The sequence below is a fragment of the Lissotriton vulgaris genome, chromosome 6, assembly GCF_964263255.1.
Source record: "Lissotriton vulgaris chromosome 6, aLisVul1.2, whole genome shotgun sequence".
Lineage (NCBI taxonomy): Eukaryota > Metazoa > Chordata > Amphibia > Caudata > Salamandridae > Lissotriton > Lissotriton vulgaris.
The window spans coordinates 1226360984-1226380549 of NC_141694.1; the positions used below are offsets into that span (position 1 = coordinate 1226360984).

The 19566-nt window shown below is 46.8% G+C and overlaps 1 protein-coding gene across 1 annotated transcript in view; it reads right to left on the reverse strand.

Annotated features, from left to right (window-relative positions):
* Window positions 1–3125, reverse strand: part of LOC147708657 (uncharacterized) — a 147126-nt gene extending 144001 nt beyond the window's left edge. The window contains exons 1-3 of the mRNA XM_086925758.1: window positions 3002–3125; window positions 1525–1623; window positions 951–1081 (exon numbers count right to left, since the gene is read on the reverse strand). Coding sequence (XP_086781884.1) covers window positions 951–1081; window positions 1525–1623; window positions 3002–3125 — 354 coding nt within the window. The remainder of the gene's footprint in view (window positions 1–950; window positions 1082–1524; window positions 1624–3001) is intronic.
* Between the last annotated feature and the right edge of the window lie 16441 nt (window positions 3126–19566).

A 19566-nucleotide genomic window follows, 5' to 3' on the forward strand; every position in this document is an offset into this window, starting at 1 on the left:
TTTTTATAGCAATTCCTACATGGATAGGCTTGTGTGATTCATTAATTGAGATTCCTTAATAATCGCAAATAAGGAATCGCGAAATCCGACCTTGATGCATGCGCCAGTTAAAGTCTTACTTTCTGGTAATGGTTAAATAGTATTGTTGACAACTTCTACGCATGAAAGACAACATGACATATGCCTATGAGTAAATTCAGACATGATGGGTAGAATGGATTAACCTAAACCCTTTGTACTTTGGGCTGAATTCTAATCCATCACTCTTTTGCTCAGTTTGCCACTACAGATAATGATCAACAGTTAGCAAATCGGTCATTCTACCAGAGGAAAATTCCATTTGAAGCTAGTATGTTTGCACTGAATGTGAGTATATGCAAATTCAGACAATGTATGGCTGACTGGTCCTCATTAGTGCCGCTCTGCATATGGCTATAGCACAATGGACTAGGGCATCCCCTTTTTGATGCAGCCATCATGATAAGCACTTAGGCTGTCTCACTTAGAAAAAGAAGTGATGAATGGAGTTCTAGATTCAATCTAAACCATTGGTAATTAATTGGGATTGAATTCAATTCCAAAGTCTTTTGTTGACTTTGCTACTAAAGACAGACAGTGACTAACCGCATGGTATCAGTCTGAGCCACCTTCCAGTAGTAGCAGCCAAGACCTGTTTAGTTTTTCTCAGTGAAACACCATAGATGCTCACTCACTGACAGCTGCATACCATTTATTACCACTGTTCATGCAGAGAGAGGGGCATCTTGATCCTCACAAGGCTCCATCTTTTCTGAATCACGGCCCCTTCCTCAAATGATCCATGGTGATCAAAGGGATATTATATTTGGCATGTTAGCACATTTTTATAATGTATCTGGTACTGGGGACTCAGTAGATAATAGTAGCATGCTTTGTCTCTCTCAAGAATCCGTTCTGACTTGAAAACTTACCTTGCACTTTTCCTTGGTGTTCATGCACGGTATGTCAAGATAGACCTTGCAGATAACATAGCCCTTCAAATATTGCGGAACAAGCTTTGCTTCTGTGCTCCGGGCAAATGCCCAACTTAAGGATTGAAAGGCTGCAGAGAAAATACAAATCAGTTCTGCCCAGTTTGCTCACTTATGCTCTGTCTATACACACCCTTAGCCCTACCAACTTTCCCCTTCCCCAGAATGCAGGCTTGTGGTGCATGAAAATCAAGGGGAGGGTGGGCAGTTTTTAATGACTTTTGACACATTCTAATACCTCAGCTGTCACTCAAAATAATACAGAGCACATCAATTTTACATACAATGTATAGAATCTGACCATTTTATGAAGAAAAGCAAAATCATTTCTCAGAGATTAATTAAAAACCCAGAAGCTTTTGGAAAAATTCTCAGACAAACTCTGAGGCTGTTGATTAAAATGATACATACATATAAAATTATCCCTGGTGTATTCTGAAAAATTGAAAGTATTCTTGCAGTGGGTGCTCACTCCATCCAGTTTCAGAGAAGCTTCCTAATAGTTTATACTTACCGCGGCAGAAATACCAACACTGGGCGAAAGTTCTTGCTTTCTTCATGATGGGTAGAAAGCGTTCAAGGATTAAACCCTCAGAATACTTCATTATGGATACTGTGAGGTGACAACAAAAAAACACAGCTCAGACTGGTTGCATAGTGGAGGCAAAAGCCTGTGGTGCCCAGGTGTACACAGGTGCCACAGCAGAGATGGGAGTCCTGTAGTGCCCTTCAAACTGAAACATACAACGGATAGACCTTAGGACTGGGATGTACTTTGAACTGAATGGTTTGCGTTGCTCCCTGGGTGGGAGGACGTCTCCAATTGCACTCATTTATATGTAAATACAATATTCACTCTTTTAAATTATTTTCCAAATCAATTTTATTCATTGTTGCTTTTTAATCCATTGTGTCATATTACTTTCTTCAGTAATACAAAGATGTGTTCTTTTCACACATTAATGCCTTATCATGCCCAAAGGAGTGCAATTGGAGACGCCCTCCCGCCCAGGGAGCAACGCAAACCATTCATTGAATTCATCCTCATACTCAGGAGGATTTCCCAATTTGCACCAACGACCATAACACCGATTGAAATAACATAAGTACACAGGAGTGCTACGGTCCTTATATAAAGGGAGAGCCTTGGGTTGCACATTGGGTGTACATTGGAGTGAGATGAGTGGCCCAACAGAGAGACGGTGCAGCCTTTGGGCTTCTTTCGATCTGACACAGGCGGCACACAAAGACTTAGAAGAGTACTTTTTTAGGTCCTTTCTGGAGACTAGCTATGTTTCCTTGTAGGAGATTCTGGGAAATGGACAGCCAATTCCCTGAGAGTCAACGTCTAAAGGGAGGTTCTCTTCATTCTGTGATCTCACAGTAGTATCTGGTTACTGGTGTTTCAAGTACAAGAGGCCATACTTGTTAGAAGGGTTGCTCATGAATTCCCTAGGCCCTGAACCTGGGAGCATCAATTTCCCCCAAATTAGAGGTCAGAAAGTTAAACTTAAGTGGAAGGGAGAGGGGCTAACAAGTAACAATGATATCACAGAGAGAGTACCAAATATGCTAAGTTAAATTCTGCCAGAAATTGTATGGATCAGTAACTTAATTTAAAATGTTCAAGTGAGACAGGCAAAGAAAACTACTAAGTGGAAAAGCAGGAGCTGAGAACCAGATTGGAATATACATTTCCAAGAAGCAGGCAGTAAGCAGGCTGATGGCTCAACTGTCTTTATCTGCTGTTAAACCCTATGGTTCTAAGTTTAACTGCCAGAACTACTGAGGTTGAGATTTCACAGTGCTGTACTCTCCTAACCGGAGACCCATGTCTGTAGGTATCACTACCCCATTGTGCTTTGAACATCATCTATCTTGGATTGTGTGATCATTGTACCAATAGTGTCCAACAGAACTTAATCCATTTCCCACTTCACTTAGCATGGTCTTCCCTGATGTAAGGATCTCTCAAATGCCAGGCAACTTACCATGACCTTGAATGACGTTTTGAAGGCACAATGCAACATATGGATGTGGGATGGCCTCCATCTCAAAAAGACCCAGGATGTTCCTAAGTACCACGTCGGGAAGCCAGCGAGCAAGCTCCACCATCACTCTGCAGCCGACTTTCTCCACGTCTGTGAACTCGGACAGCTACTCAAGATGATGGGAGATCAGTTAGCAATGAAGACAGACTGCTTTAAAAAACAATCCCTAGTATCAAACCGGCAGACCATAATCTTTAATTCTGTAGAATGTAATATCTCAACTTGAGGCTAGGAACATAGCTTTTGTCAAATACTAAGGGGGAGATTTTCAAACCATTTGCGCTGGTTTGGTGCCACAAAAGTGGTGCTAACCAGCGTGAATACTTTTTTTTGCTATTTTCTTTCCAGCGCAAAACTTCATTTGTGCTGGAAAGCACCCTATCAGCTGCGCAAAGCACTGCTTTGCGTTACTTTGCACGAGGGGGCTTACATGGGTGGTACATGGGCGTTCCCATGCAACCACCCAAGCCTTTTGATGCAAAACCATAGTTACAAAGATTTGTAAACATGATTTTGCACCAAAGGTTAACACCCCTCCAAAGGAGGCGCTAACAGGAGAAATGCTTTAATTTCTCTGTGCTTTTCCAAGTTTCCATGCATGCTGCACATATGCAAAGTGGGAAAAGCTTTGCATCATGCCTAGCATAGTATTTTTTACAGGAAGGGTACCCTTCATGTACAAAACCTATGCTACACTCTTGCACGCACCCTAGCGCTGCAGCACTAAGGTGTGTGGATGGTACACAGCTGCTAAAATTAGAGCCGGCACAAGGGAGGGGGAGATAGCCCCTCTCCCGCTCCCTCTCTGTCACGCACGTAGCACCGCCTCGCTGGGGGCTCCGCTGCTTGACTTTTTAAAAAGATCCCCCTAACTGTGGTGCCAAAAATCCCTGAATATGATGTCTATGACTGCAGTTGGGAGACCGTGAGCTCAAGATCCATCATCAGTAAACCTTGACTACAGTGACAGAAGGTAGAAGGCCTGAGTAGCCCAATGCACAATGCATGTGTGTGTGTGCTGCATGGAGTAACTGCACTGCAATGCTGAAATGAGTATAGTGTGTGTTTGAAGATAGATGGTCTATGCAGACCAAAGCACATAGCATGTATGTATATGTTGCATGGAGTAACGCATTACAGCAATTTAATAGGATGTTTCACAGGTGCACTCAAAGCATACCACAAAATTACTCAGATCAAGTGTTTACACATCACTTAGTAAATGATAAGTGCCCGAGTGCTGAGAAAAGAACATCATAAGATATAGTAATATTATATAATCTACCTGAGAATCAAGACATTTGCCTTTTTTACTAATTCAGTGGGCTTATTCCTTATGAGGGAAAGAATCCTGCAAACAAGATTGAGATGGTCAGGATTGCTACTCCTCACTACACTCCTCCTCACTCCTCATCTCTCCCCGCTACACCACCAAAAGGGGATGCTTGTCAAACGAGTGATCAATGAGCCCATTGCAGCGTCTGGGATGTGGAGGAGGGATAGTTTTGGGGGAAGGTATCTTGTCACCTGAAGGATGGCAGATATGACTTGAGCAGTTGTTACCGGGTTTTTTGTTTGTCTCTTTGTAAGAGTAGTGAGTTCACTTATCCTAGACAGTGAAGCTTATTATCTATAATTTCCTTGACGAGGGGAACCTCAAAAGTGGCTGACACAGATCTAGATGTAGGTGAGCCTGCCAAACGTCTACCTGATCATTTCTATGCATTGCGAACTTGTTGCTCGTATTGACAGCCAAAACATTGACAAGTATATAAAGGTATAAATATAGATTATTTCAACTTTGTTAAACTCCACATACACATACCTATGACATTTGTATCTTTACTGTGCATGAATGTTGAGTTAATAGTAAATCTGTACTTACCAATTTACACTTCCACAATATTTGTTTTTTAAAATATTTTTGCTAAGATATTCTTGTAGCAAATATTTCTGTAGGTAATATTGTTACATACAATCATTTAAGCAGCTAGCCTACTTAAGGTATATTTTATACCCTATTAATGCATTATTAAATGCTCTGACCACTGAAACATGGATGCTAGTATGAATAAACAACAGTAACTTTCGACCTCAATTGAAACTAATGAGAACTGCCGCACATCCCTCGTCTAGGTATTCCTAATCATGTCTAACTCATGGTGCTCCTGTGGTGAGCTAATTGCCCCGTATCTCTGAAAAGAATGTGTAATGTCAGAAAGTTCCTGAATTTAGATAATCTGGTAGAGACTATCACAATGTTTTCAAATGTGTTATTTAGAAGCATCTACTTCTCTGACTCCACAAAAATAATTACATTATATGGTGGAGAACTAGTCCTGCTAACTTATATGCAGATAAACATGTGTTATCAGTGTAGGCATCAGAACATATTCTGAAACATCTGAAAACAGCACTTTTCTCTTGCTCCTTGTGCTTCTAAGAGAATTTGAGCCCAGTTCCCCATAAAGATGACAATTCGACCCTCAACACCTCCATACTCTCGCCACTGAAACATATGCCCTCGAGAGACATGACAAAAGGCCTAATTCAGCATGGAAAGTCAACTCGAATTACTATCTCCATCGAACTATATATCCACAATCGGCATAACCGATTGTTTAACTCACTTGGAGAGTCAACTCGCTATGGTATCAAAGGGTATCAACAACATCAGTAAGATTCTTAAAACCCACCATGCATATGATTGACAATCAAACCAACCCTTTTCCAACATCACCAGCCAACCCCTATGTTTATCTGAGACCCAGATGAACAGTTGACACACAAATCCCCTCGATAACCAATTTCACAGGCCGAAATATCAAGCCCCATGATGTTCCTAAGGGAGACAATGGATCTAGCGAACACATACAACCCTACAATATCCCTGGACACCCCCACCTTCAAGATATATGTGATTTCTGGAGTAGAATGAGACCTTAACCCTCCTTAGTTTGCCAGGCCACCAGCATAGTACATCAAAATACCTATGGCACCCTCTCCCAGAAGCCCAGAAGCAGCAGCAATTCAACCTGCATGCTCATAAACTATAGATCGGCCATCAAGCATGCAACAGAACTGGCAGAAACCATCCTGAAAATGACATTGACATCACATTCATCACAGAAACTTGGTTAAATGAATATTCCTATATTATCCTTCCAATCCTTATTATTATTATGCAAATTGTACTGCGTGCAGCTACCCCCGAGTGTTTACAGGCACAGGATAATGCACAGGTCCGGTGCGAAAAGCTCAAATAACCAGGTTTTCAGACCCTTTTGAAAGCTCAGGAGAGGATTACAATTCCTTAACCGCATCGCTGCTGCGGTGATTTTTGCGCTGTGCGGCTGTTTTCCATTTACCGCTATACATGACGAGCTCAGCTCGTCATCCGCACAGGTCACCCGTGGCTGATGACGAGCTAAGCTCGTCATCAGCATCGAAGAGGTTAAAGCAGAGGGGAGAGAGCTCCATAGTTTAGGGCCTAGATTTGCAAAGGAGCAGACTTTTTAAGTGGGTTAGACGAAACCTCGGTATAGAAAACAGTGTTTGATTTGAAGATCTTAGGGAACGAGTCGGCTGGTAGGGAGCAGCCAGTTTCTGACTGTATTGAGGTCCTAAGCCATGTTCAGGGCCGACTGGCCATAGTGGGCGTTTTCCCAGTGAGCTGGAGGGGGTTGGAACGGTTTTGGACCGGTGAGGGTTGTTTTTGTTACTGGGGGTCAGTTTTGCAGCTGTGCTGCACAATCATCCCCCCATAACACAGGCACTGCAGCAGTGTTTCCCACCAGCAGCCCCCCACCCACCCCAGGCTGGTCCGACATAATTGCCAGGGCTGGTTTGCGTTCCCGGTCTGGGCCTGGCCATGTTTTGCTTTAAAGATAAAGCTCAATGCTTTAAACTCAATGCGCTTGATGATCCTCAACCAATGCAATTCAAGAAGCATATAAGAGACTGAGGAAGATTTTGATAGGTGGAAGAGCAGCCTAGCTGCAGCATTTTGCACCACCTGAAGGTCGCTGAACCAGGAATCACGTTAGCACCTAGGTACAATACATTAAAATAGTCTGGATATGATTAGGGCCTGGATGACCGTTCTTTGAGCTGCTAAAGGGATCAGCCAAAGAATACTTTTCAGCCATCGGAGAACTGCAAATCACGTAGCAGTGACGCTAGTCCTGATTTCATGGGGAGTTTATTATCCTTGAGAATGCCTAGATTTTTCACCAGAGGAGACAGGATGGGCAGGGTCCCAAGGGACTCCAGTTAAATTCTAGAATCCCACAATGTGAGAAGTTGGCCTAGTATGATATGTCCACTTATGTAAGTGGCCAACCTGCACCATTCCAGGCAACCCTTATGGTGATTTAAGAGGTCTTAGACAACCTTACAAATCTATCTAAGTGGTAGCTGTGGGGAGCAGCCTTCAGGCATAGTCCATACAGAGTATAACTCAGCCTATTTTAACAGAATGCAATCTTATAGTATCAATTAAGTGAAAAAGATCCACACAAGGTATTATAAAAATATGTATTTATTATATAATACTCTCTAACACATTTAGAATTCTCCTACCTGGAGATAAACACAATGCACACAATACTTTGCATAGAACTACCGTAAATAGCACAGAATACGCAGTAGGCCCTAAGGGAATGCCTAACCATATACTTAGAAAGTGGTATAAGAACCATGACTCGGGTCACGATAATGTCGAGAGGACGTAAAAGTGCTGGGGACCCAAGGAACAACCCAAGGTGAGTAATGGGGAACCCCATGGAGAGCGTGTGAAGTGTGGGAATACAACTGTGTGCTCCATACAAGTCTACGTGTAAGTTCTTTGTTGGATTTTCAAATCAATCAATCAAATCATTTATAGAGCACGCTACTCACCCGTGAGGGTCTCAAGGCGCTGAAGGGGGAGGGGGCTGCTACTGTTCGAGAGCCAGGCCTTGCTGCTGCTACTGCTCGAAGAGCCAGGTCTTGAGGGGTTTCCTGAAGGTGAGATGGTCCTGGGTCGTTCGTAGGTGTGTGGGGAGGGAGTTCAATGTCTTGGCTGCTAGGTAGGAGAATGATCTTCCTCCGGGGTGGTTCTGCGAATCTATGGGATGGTGGCGAGGGCGAGGCTGGAGGAGCGGAGTTGGCATGTGGGAGTGTAGAACGAGAGGCGGTTGTTGAGGTATTCGGGCCTATGTAGTGGAATGCTTAGTGTGCGTGGGTGAGGAGCCTGAACGTGATCCTCTTGTTGAAGGGGAGCCAGTGCAGGTTTCTCAGGTGGGCGGATATGTGGCTGTGGCGAGGGATGTCGAGGAGGAGTCGTGCGGAGGCGTTTTGTATGCGTTGTAGTCGATTCTGAAGTTTGGCGGTGGTTCCTGCATATAGGGCGTTTCCGTAGTCCAGTCGGCTGGTGACGAGGGCCTGGGTGACGGTCTTTCTGGTTTCAGTGGGGATCCACCGGAAGATCTTTCAGAGCATGCGCAGGGTGTTGAAGCAGGAGGATGAGACGGCGTTGACTTGCTTGGTCATTGTGAGGGATGTGTCCAGGATGAATCCCAGGTTGCGTGCGTGGTCCGTGGGTGTTGGGGCGGAGCCCAGTGCTGTGGGCCACCAGGAGTCATCTCAGGCGGAGGGGGATTGTCCGAAGATGAGGACCTCTGTTTTATCTGAGTTCAAATTCAGGGGAATGAGTTTCATCCATTCTGCAATGTCTTTCATACCTTCCTGGAGGTTGGTTTTGGCGGTCGTTGGGTCTTTGGTGAGGGAGAGTATCAGCTGGGTGTCGCCGGCATAGGAGATGATGTTGATGTTGTGTTTGCGTGCGATGGCGGCGAGGGGGCTCATGTAGATGTTGAAGAGGGTTGGGCTGAGCGAGAAACCCTGGGATACGCTGCAGATGATCTTGGTGGCCTCTGAACGGAAGGGAGGGAGGCGGACTCTCTGGGATCTGTCAGAGAGGAACGAGGTTATCCAGTCCAAGGCCTTTCCTTGGATCCCGGTGTTGGAGAGGCGGGTTATTAGGGAGCAGTGGCAAACGGTATCGAAGGCTGCCGAGATGTCCAGAAGGATGAGGGCGGTTGTTTCTCCATTGTCCATCATGGTCCTGATGTCGTCGGTGGCTGTGATGAGGGCAGTCTCGTGCTGTGATTGGCTCGAAATCCGCACTGGGACGGGTCGAGCAAGTTGTTTGCCTCGAGGAAAGCAGTCAGCTGTTTGTTTACGGTCCTCTCGATTACTTTGGCCGGGAAGGGAAAAAGAGAGATGGAGCGGAAGTTCTTGAGGTCTTTGGGGTCCGCCGTGGGTTTCTTCAGAAGGGCGTTGATTTCTGCGTGTTTCCAGCTCTCGGGGAAGGCAGCTGACGTGAATGAGCTGCTTATGACGTTCCGGAGATGGGGTGCGATGATGGTGTTGGCTTTGTTGAAGATATGATGGGGACAAGGGTCAGAGGGGGAGCCGAAGTGGATGGAGTTCATGACGTTGGTGGTGTCTTCGGTGCTGATAGGGGTCCAAGCCCTGAGGGTGAAGGTAGGGGTCGCTGGTTTGGTGGCTGCAGGCGGAGTCTGGGGTCCAAAGCTGATGTGTATATCTGCGATCTTGAGGTGGAAGAAAGTGGCGAGGGAGTTGCAGAGTTCTTGTGACGGTGTGACGTCGTTGTTGCTGGCGCTGGGGTTGGAGAGCTCTTTGACGATGTTGAAGAGTTCCTTGCAGTTGCGGGTGTTGTTGTCTAGTCGCTCTTTGAATGATGTCCTTTTGGTGGTTCGGATAAGCTGGTGGTGCTCGCGGGTGGCGTTCTTGAGGGCTGTCATGTTCTCTGTAGTTCGTTCGTGGCGCCAGGTTTTTTCAAAGGTTCGACAGGATTTCTTGGATTCTTTGAGTGTGTCTGTGAACCATGGGGTTTTCCTGCTGCCGGTCAGGCCTGGGGGGTACTTCAGTGGTGCAAGGACGATGGCGCAGTTGGTGATCCACTGTGTGAGGTTGCGGGCTGCGGCGTTGGTGTCAGTGGTGTTGGCTGGTGGGTTCTGGCTTAGTGATGAGAGCAGTTGGTCTGTGGTGATTTTGTTCCAGGATCTGCAGGGGATCTATTGTGTGCTGTGGTGGGATGTGTTCTTTTTGAAGGTGAAGTGGATACATCTGTGGTCGGTCCAGTGGAGTGGCTGAAGGAGACGTGGTTGCTGGCGGAGAAGATGGGGTCGAGCGTTTGGCCGGCGAGGTGGGTGGGGGTGTTCACTAGTTGCTTGTGTCCGAGATTGTCGAGGTTGTCAAGCAGGGTGGTGTTGTTGTTTGTCGCTGTTTATCTCCAGGTGGAAGTTCAGGTCCCCTAGGAGAATGTATTCTGGTGAGTCTAGGGCGTGCGGGCTGATGAAGTCGGCGATGGTTTAGCTGAATTGTGTGCCGGGGATCTGTAGATGAGCGTTCCTCTGAGGGTGGTCTTGGCGTTGGTGTGAATCTGGAAGTGTAGGTGTTCAGCGGAGGGGAGCGTGTCTTCGGTTGCGGTTGTAATGTCGATGGTGTTTCTGTGGACGATGGCTATTCCTCCTCCGGTTTGGCTGACGCGGTCCTTCCGGGTGATCTTGATTAAGATTAAGGCCCCTTCCCAATGGACCCTGAAGAAACCCCATAGAAGACAGAAGGTTGGAGAGTGACGCACCTGTGCATACCCTAGTACCCATGTTACCTACACCAGGGAAGCTGGGTCCATAGGTGTGAATTGGTGTCAGAAACCGAAATTGAACACAATGCAGGACTTCAGGAAAGTGCTGCTGCTGAAGAAGTAGAAAATGTCTGGTGGAATCCGAAGGTGGATTCTAGATGAGAGGTACCTACAAGCAGAGCGGACAGAGTCTATGTCACTCAGGAGTGACCAGAAGACTTGGAAGACGAATGGCCTCCGATGTCGGATGTTACAGGGGAGACGACAATGACCTTGACTCTGCAGCTGTGAGGACCAGGCAATGTTTAGGAAGACCAGGAGCCATGCACAAGCTGTCCCACGTCGGATGTCGAGTGCTGAGGGGTTGGTGTCCGGTGGGAGCACCAACAAGCCTTGGCAAAAGCAACCAATGCAAAAGTAGAAGGTGCAATGTTGGAACCAGCAAGGTCCAGGGGACTCACCGCAAACAGGGGAGTCAGGGCAGGCCCTGAGCAATTAGGAGAGCCCAAAAGAAGCAAAAGTGACCCTCATCTCGACCCATAGGCCGGAGGCACTGGAGTCGCAAGAGGACCTCAGGCAGCTCATCAAAAGATGCAGGCCACGATGCATACGATGCGGTGTGCCTAAACATTCAGGTCACTCAAGGTTGGGGCTACTTGGAGCCAGAAGCTCTTCTCTGAAGGAAGCCTACAAGCCTTTTCCATTGCAAGTTTATGAGGTGCATAGGGGTTCAGAGATTGCAGCCCCCACTAGGTATACATGCCTCAAACTTGGTAAAAGGGCAGGGCAGTCCTCCAGAGTTGTCGAGAACCACCACTTGTGTTGCAGGACCTCTTGGAGTCCGGAGGAGCTCAGGATCAGCAGACAGGTCGACTTAGTTGTGGTGCCTGCGAATGCAGAGAAGTGACTCCTTCACTTCAAGGGAGATTCCTTCAGGTGTCTTTGATGCCCACAGGCCTTGGAAGGTTCCTGTATGATGCACAGGTACAGATAATCCAGCAGACTGGAAGGTACGAAGTTGAGCTTAAACAAAGTCCAGCGAAGTCCAGAGTACCCAGTTGGTAGAAGAAGAAGTGGTGTCTGATCTGAATTGATTTGATGAATCCAGGGACCCACCCACAGGTAAGCCCTTAAGAACCCTAAGGAAAGGGTTGGGATGATTCAGAGGGCCCTCCCAGGGGAGGGTCTGGACAGGGTGAGGGTACTCCCATGTCCTTTGTCCAGTTTTGTGCCAGAGCTGGAGCAAACTGCTCCCAAAGCTGTCTTGTACTGGACTATGCATGTGGACATCAAATGTGCCCCTCATGCAGATTGAGTGGTGCTGGCAGCACAACCACCCAGCCCCAATACACTAAATCCTGTCTGGGAGGTGGTCACACCTCCATTTGACAGGATGCCTATTGTTCTGCCTTCCCCTGCTTCAGTTTTGCTCAGCAGCAGTAGGGCAGAATCATGTCTCTGGTTGGCAGCAACCGTTTTGTGCTTTCCTTGCCTGGGCCCCTTCCCTTCCCCAATCTTCCCCCCCCCCCCACCTCTCACTCCTTACCCGCACCTCAGGTGCCTCCTACAAGTCTTCCCCGATCTTTTCCCCCCAAGTCTTTACCGATCTTTTCCCCCACCTCTCACTCCTTACCCGCACTTCAGGTGCCGCCCACAAGTCTCTTGGGATCCCACCCATGTCCCCGCCCTTGATCACTTAGCCTCCCCTACTTCGTATTACTTCTCCTCCAAGCACCCATCGCCACTTACCACATTCTACACCCTCCGCACTTTTCATCTCATACCTTCTCAATTACTGTGTTGCTTTCAGTATGGAACCCACAGGTACACACTCGTACATCATTTACCCCTCGAACCTCACTAAAAAATCTACAAAACGCTTTCAGCACAACTTCATAAAACTGCCCCTGAAACTCTTTTTGGCGATCCCTATTTCTCAACACACAATGGGATTACTCCCTCTGATTTCATTTTTCACACTAAGCGAAGAGCCCAATGGAGGAAAGCTTTCCTTAACTCACTCTCGATCTCGTCCTTGAGGAAAACCGTGCATGGTATTGTCTTATGTATCTGCCCCTCACAACTCTTCCATGCGACAGCAACTATCACCATATACAATAACTGAATTATCCTCATCCAAGCCACAGACCGCAATCTGAATCTCCTCGACAACATCTTCCCCTCCATTAAAAACCTTGTGTGTAAACCCCAATCAGTCACCCAATCTGCTCCCAGCACCAGCACACATTTGGTTACATCACCTACCCCGAATGACAGCCTCCCCTTACACCCACCCTGTCCACCCCGATATTGGTTTCCTACGACACCTCCACCCAATCTACCCCTCCCACCAATGCACCACAACTCACCCTTCCAATACCACCAAGCTCTCCTTACATCCCTCCACCACCTTTTCCTCTTCCGGCATCAGAGTCTTACGGTTCCACCCATTTCTCCCCCTCCGTTATTACACCTCACTTCTTTACACAAAAAACCACCTAGGATGCATGACATCCTCGCCTCTACCCATCTAGTCCTCCTCTGGCTTCGGAATCTCACGACACCTCCACCTGAAGTAATCAGGGTTCCCAAGGCCTACATGCTCCGTAGATAACCCACTTACACTCAAGAACTGTTGGCACGGAAACTGTAAAAGTCAAAGAACAAGTTTATTAAGACCCCATGGGGTGGTGGTACACTCATACAGCACCCTTCGGTAATGCAAGAGGTATCACACCGAACACCGGTGTGACCCCGTCTTTTATACAGTTTTGAGGTAATAAAAGATAAGCGGCACAAGTTACAACACATTATGTACATATATGGTCATGTTTTGGAACGCAGCCAGCTCATTGGAGGGGACACAACTCCGCTGGTCAGTTTGGCGCACATTCCTGAAGGGTAACTGGTCAGTGGGGACTGCGCATGTGCGAGCTTGACCAGTACTAAAAATAGCCTGTTGCTGGGCAAACTGAAGTGGCCAGTGGTACAGACAACGGACTAAAGGGCACGCCAGCCACGAGGCCGCTTATGGTCTAAGATGGCCGCCGCAACATTCAAAATGGCGTTTCCGTATATAGCCAAGTTAAGGAGGAAAAACGTGTAGTTTCAGCTAATCGCTAACACGGCCATGCCAATTACGACAGACGACCCTTTTAGCGTTTAGCTGAATCTACCTCATAGTGAACATAATCAGGATGTTCGTCCTCGATGTCTATTAACATTATTTGTGTCACTTCTTTATGAAGCATCATTTTGTCATGGGCAAGAGCTCGTCTTTATGGTATACAAGCTGATAGACACATAGAACATAGGGCTGGGCCACATTGGATACATAAGCATACAAAAAACAATACCTCCACAATTATACATAGAATTGTTAACAGTTTCCAGCCCCAGGCAGTAAGCATTGACCAGAACCATCCTGAAAGTGTCCAAGTTCCATTGTCCGGGTGTATCTCAGCGGCTATTTTATGGAGCTTTGATATGGCATCATAAACAGATGGAGAATTGTCAGGTATGTATACACAGCAGCTACTTCCAATAATTCTGCATGCCCCCCCACGGTCAGCTAGAACTACATCCAACACCATCCTATTTTGTAGCGTAACTATTCTAGAAGTCTGGAGTTCCTCAGTAATATTTCCTAGAGCAATGGCAGTATCATTCGCTACAGCCTCGACAACACGTGTCAATCGTCTTATTTTCCGACTGTTCAATGCGGCCCCCACGAAGGAAAACAGTCCCAAATTGAAGTCCACATACTGTTGTAAGGCAGTATCAGTCTGGTCTATGTCATCCAGAACAACAGTCCGTTTGACTCTATTCAGGACAAAATCGTGATACAAGACGTAGTCATTGTGATACATTGGTGGGGCAATAAATACATGAGGTAGCACAAACGATACATAACACGTGCCCAACCATCCCAATGGAAGCTGATGATAACCCTTCGTTCCACAAATGAAATACGTGTTTCGAGATGCTACAAACGAGATGCCATTCGGGCTATCAAAAGTAAGTGTGGTGTTGCATTCACTTTTCCCTACCGCAATCGAACCTTTATTTCTTATACACAAATCAGCTTTAGTAGCAATGACATTAATGACATGTGAGCTAGATACATTGATATTTCGTTGATTGCTGTACACACGTGGGGCAGATACATTGTCGGGCCTGTACTCTTCCCATTCGAACCGAGTACCCTCAGCCCGTGGAAACCCATCCTTGTCATGAGAACATATTTTATTCAGACGAAAAAGCACCCCCCCTTTTGTTGGCCATCTCAGAGTAAAGAGGAGGGTGTACCAGGCGTTGCAAGATCCATTATGCGAGAACGGGAGTGGAATGAGTGGGGTGCCCCCTCTCTTCTGGTGCCCCGGTAACATCCCACACACCAATTATGCGTGTGATGAAGAATCTGAATAAAACTGTTATTCAGATAAGTTTGCCGATGTCGTTCTTCATGATAGGGTAATGTAAAGTGAAAATGTTCAGATGGAGCCGGGGTAGTCGGCAGCAAATGTTCACGTGCAGGTACCACAAGTTCAACTACCCAGGCTATTACAGCTATCACCACAATAGTCAAGACAAAGAGAATGGCACCTAATATTCGCTTATCTCGTGATGCTGATGATGCTATAGTTCAGAAAAAGTTCTTACAAAGTCTCAATAGTTCGAATTGGTCACAAAAGTCTCAAATACACATACGTGTACACCTAAAAAAAGAAAAATACGGTGCTGAACTCCGAGGTAGCCGTTGTTTTCTTCTCCGGGCCAAGACGGGTGTCGCTACACTGGCAGAACTGATCCCCCCCCCCTTGGAATTCCCGGTCTCCGTTTCACAAACCTGGAGCGGTAACCAACCAGTCACGTACAAAAAACCAAAAAAAAATCTTCTTATCGAGGACGCAGGTTGTAGTGCTCTCGTCCAGCAACGGCGTGGTCCGGGAAGGCTCCCTCTACTTCGGCCGACGTCACAGCTGGGCTCTTTTCTTTCTCCAGAATCTCTTTGTAGTCAGTCAACACAGCAGGATTCACCAGATTAGGAGAGACCCGACGGCAGTGTGTCGAGTGCACCCACCGCTTCCTGTTGGTCACTCGTACAGCGGTCCGGGTCGCCAGGAGGACCTGTTCGGGGCCCTTCCACCTTGGCTCCAAACTGCTCGCTCTCTCAAACAACCGGATCATCACATGGTCGCCGGGGCGAAGATCATGGCCCTCTCCAGTAGAGTTGTCAGGGAGCGCTTCTCGAACCTGTTGATGAATGGAAAGCAAATCATTTGTTAATCGGGCCAAATAGTCGTTCATCATAACACAGGGCACATCATGTATTAATCGCGGCTTGGGCACCCCCCAGATATTCATAGGGCAACCAAACACCACCTCATATGGTGTGAGGCCAGTTCGTGAATGGGGTACTGATCTAAGAGAGAGCAGTGCTAGCGGAAAAGCATCAGGCCACTTCAACGACGTGGATGCCACAATCTTGGACAATTTGAGTTTTAACGTAGCATTGTACCGCTCAACCAGACCTGCCGACTGAGGGTGGAAGACAGCGTGAAACTTCTGCTGAATCCCTAACCCCTTCAGTACATACTCCACAATCTTCCCAACAAAATGAGGCCCATTATCGCTCCACAAAAATTTGCAAACTCCAAAGCGAGGAAAGAATTCCTTAAGCAACACCTTAGCCGTTGTTAGGGCTGTATTGTCTTTCGTGGGGAAGGCCTCAACCCATTTGCTAAAGGCACATACCACCACTAGGACGTACTTCAGGTTGTTGCAGCGCTCGAGTTGGATATAATCCATTTGGAGTACCTCAAATGGTGCAGAGGGTGGAACGAACCCTCCTTTCGGAGTATGGGTCCCCTTCCCGGGATTGTATTGTAAACACACCAGGCAGGTCTGCACTACTCTCTTAGCAGTATTAGCAATCTCGGGATGTTCCCAAACTCGTGTTAACAGTCGAGTGATTGCAAGGGCTCCGACATGTGCCAATCCATGTGTCATCTGAACCATCGCCTGCAAGTAAGCTGCAGGCAATTTCCATTTTTCCATGTCCTTACTTCTCCAACAACCCTCATCATCTAGTACCCCATCTGCTGCCCATGCCGCAAGTTCTGATTCAGTGGCTGATTTCTGAATATCCAAAATTTCTGCTCTAGCATCGCTCCATCGCTCAGCCTGTGATTGTGTCTTGTACATGGGGGAGTCAGTCCGAGACATAGCCGTTTGTCTCGCTATACTGTCTGCGAAGGCATTTCCTTGGCCCACTTTATCAGTGATCTTTTTATGGGCGCTACATTTTATTATCGCTACTTTCTTTGGGCAAAGCAACGTGCTTAAGAGATCACGCACCAGTTCTCCATGCATGATATGTACTCCGTGAGAAGTCAAAAACCCACGCTCTCTACAGAGTAGCCCGAAGTCATGTGCTACTCCGAAGGCGTACCGGCTGTCTGTGTATATGTTCACACATAGGCCAGCACTCAATTCGCAGGCTCTTGTTAAAGCTATCAGCTCTGCTGCCTGAGCCGATTTCTGTGGTATTCGTGCTGTTTCTACCACTGTCTTAAGTGTCGTGATCGCATAGGCTGCGGAAGTCGTACCATCTGGCAGCCTCAAACACGATCCATCAACCCACAGTTCCCCATCCACATCTGGAAGTGGCATATCCTGTAAGTCGACACGACCCTTTGTCTGTTCCTCGGTCAGGAAAACACAGTCATGATGTTTTTCTTCCTGACCCTCCTCGACCGGATAGGGCAATAAAGTGGCAGGGTTCAGGGTAGCGCATCTTTTCAGTGTGATATGTGGCGCCAAAAGTGTAAGCTCATATCCTGTTAGCCGTGCACTCGTAAGATATTGGGTCTTTGTTTGATTTAACAGAGCATCCACTGCATGGGGAACTAACACCAACAGTTTGTGTGATAACACAATTCCCTCACTCTGTCGTATGGCTACTGCTGTTGCTGCCACTGCTCGAAAACACCCAGGCAACCCTCGTGCTACAGGATCAAGAATGGCAGAGAAATACGCACATGGTCTCTGCTTATCCCCGTGTGCTTGCACTAACACTGACAACGCACACCCATCGTTCTCGTGCACGTATAATGTGAAAAGTTTTGTATAATCTGGTGTACCTAACACGGGTGCAGAACAAAGAGCCTGTCTCAATTGTTCAAAAGCATTCTGACATTCATCTGTCCATTGAAGGGGCATTGGTGTAGCTTTGGACAGTAACGCTAACAAAGGTTTTATAATGTGTGAAAACCCCATGATCCACTGTCTACAAAAGGACGTTAATCCTATAAAGGCAGGTACATCTCTCTGTGTGCGGGGGACTGGTGTGTCTAAAATTGCTTGAATTCGATCAGATGTTAACGCACGCCCCTCCTTAGACAAAAGATGACCAAGGTAGGTCACCTTGGGTCTACAGTATTGGAGCTTTTTCTTCGAAACCTTATGATTGTTCTGTGCCAGAAAAGAAAGCAACGCAATCGTACTCTCCTCACATTGTGCATAAGAATCTGCGGCAAGCAGAAGGTCATCGACGTATTGGATAAGGACAACCCTAGACTGTAACTCAAAGCAATCAAGCTGTCTTTTCAAAGCCTGGCTGTATATACTCGGGCTCTCAGTGTAACCTTGGGGAACACGACAAAATCTATACGATTTATTATTTAACGTGAAACCAAACAAATATCTGCTATCAGGATGGACAGGGATGGAAAAGAACGCGTTTTTCAAATCAATTACACTAAAGGTCGTGGCCGTTGGTGGCACCAATGTAAGCAGGGTCGTAATGTCGGACACCACCGGGTATTGGGGAATGACAATTTTGTTAATCTCTCTCAAGTCAATAATAAACCGATAGACTTTGTCGTCAGTATCTCTCTTAAGGATCGGAAGAATAGGGCTGTTACAAACATTATAAGGAACCTCTTCCACCACTCCTGCAGTGATCAAATCCTGGACAATGTGTGTCAAGGCAATTTCACCTTCTCTCGAAATCTTATACTGTGGTACACGTGGTAGAGAGGCCCCCTCCTTAACAGTAATGTGAATAGGTGGAATACGCATCTCTCCCACATCCGTATCTGAGGTCGCCCATAACGTGTGCGGTAGAGAGGCCAAGGCTGGAATGTCTAATATAGTGCAAAACCTATCCGAGTCAGGATAATTGTCATTCAGGATAACCCGCACTCCCTCAGCAGCGCACCGTATCGTTGCTCGAAAATATTTAAGCAAGTCAATTCCTAGGATATTATCTGGTGTATGGGGTGATAACAAAAATTGACCAAAACTGAAAAATTTGTCAAGACAAAGTGCAAGGGGTTTTGACAATGGGCTAGGGGAGGGTGTGCCATCGAACCCAACACATGTTATCATTTCGCCAGACAGGGGAGCCCTCGGAACCAAGTTTTTTGACAAAGCGCTACGAGTAGCTCCTGTGTCGACTAGAAATTGATCAGTAGAACCCAGAATACCCGCTGTTACATATGGACCCTTCTGATCTACTGGCACCTCAATTGATTCCGTACCCCATCCTACGCAGTCCTATGCATGCACATAATCCTGGTGCTCCACATTCTCACCCTCCGATATCTGATATTGGTTTCGTCTATCAAACGTGTTTCGTTCGTCCTGGCCACGGCCCCTTTCCTCGACCCTTCCACGATCACCACCACCACCTCTCGCCCCCGTATAGCTGCCTCTCGACCTACCACCTCCTCGACCACGCTGGCTACGCTGCTCACGAAGTACCGGGCAATCGTCAGCCCAATGCCCAAACTCCTTACAATAGGCACATTGATCCCCCGCTATATCCGTACGACCATACGACGCA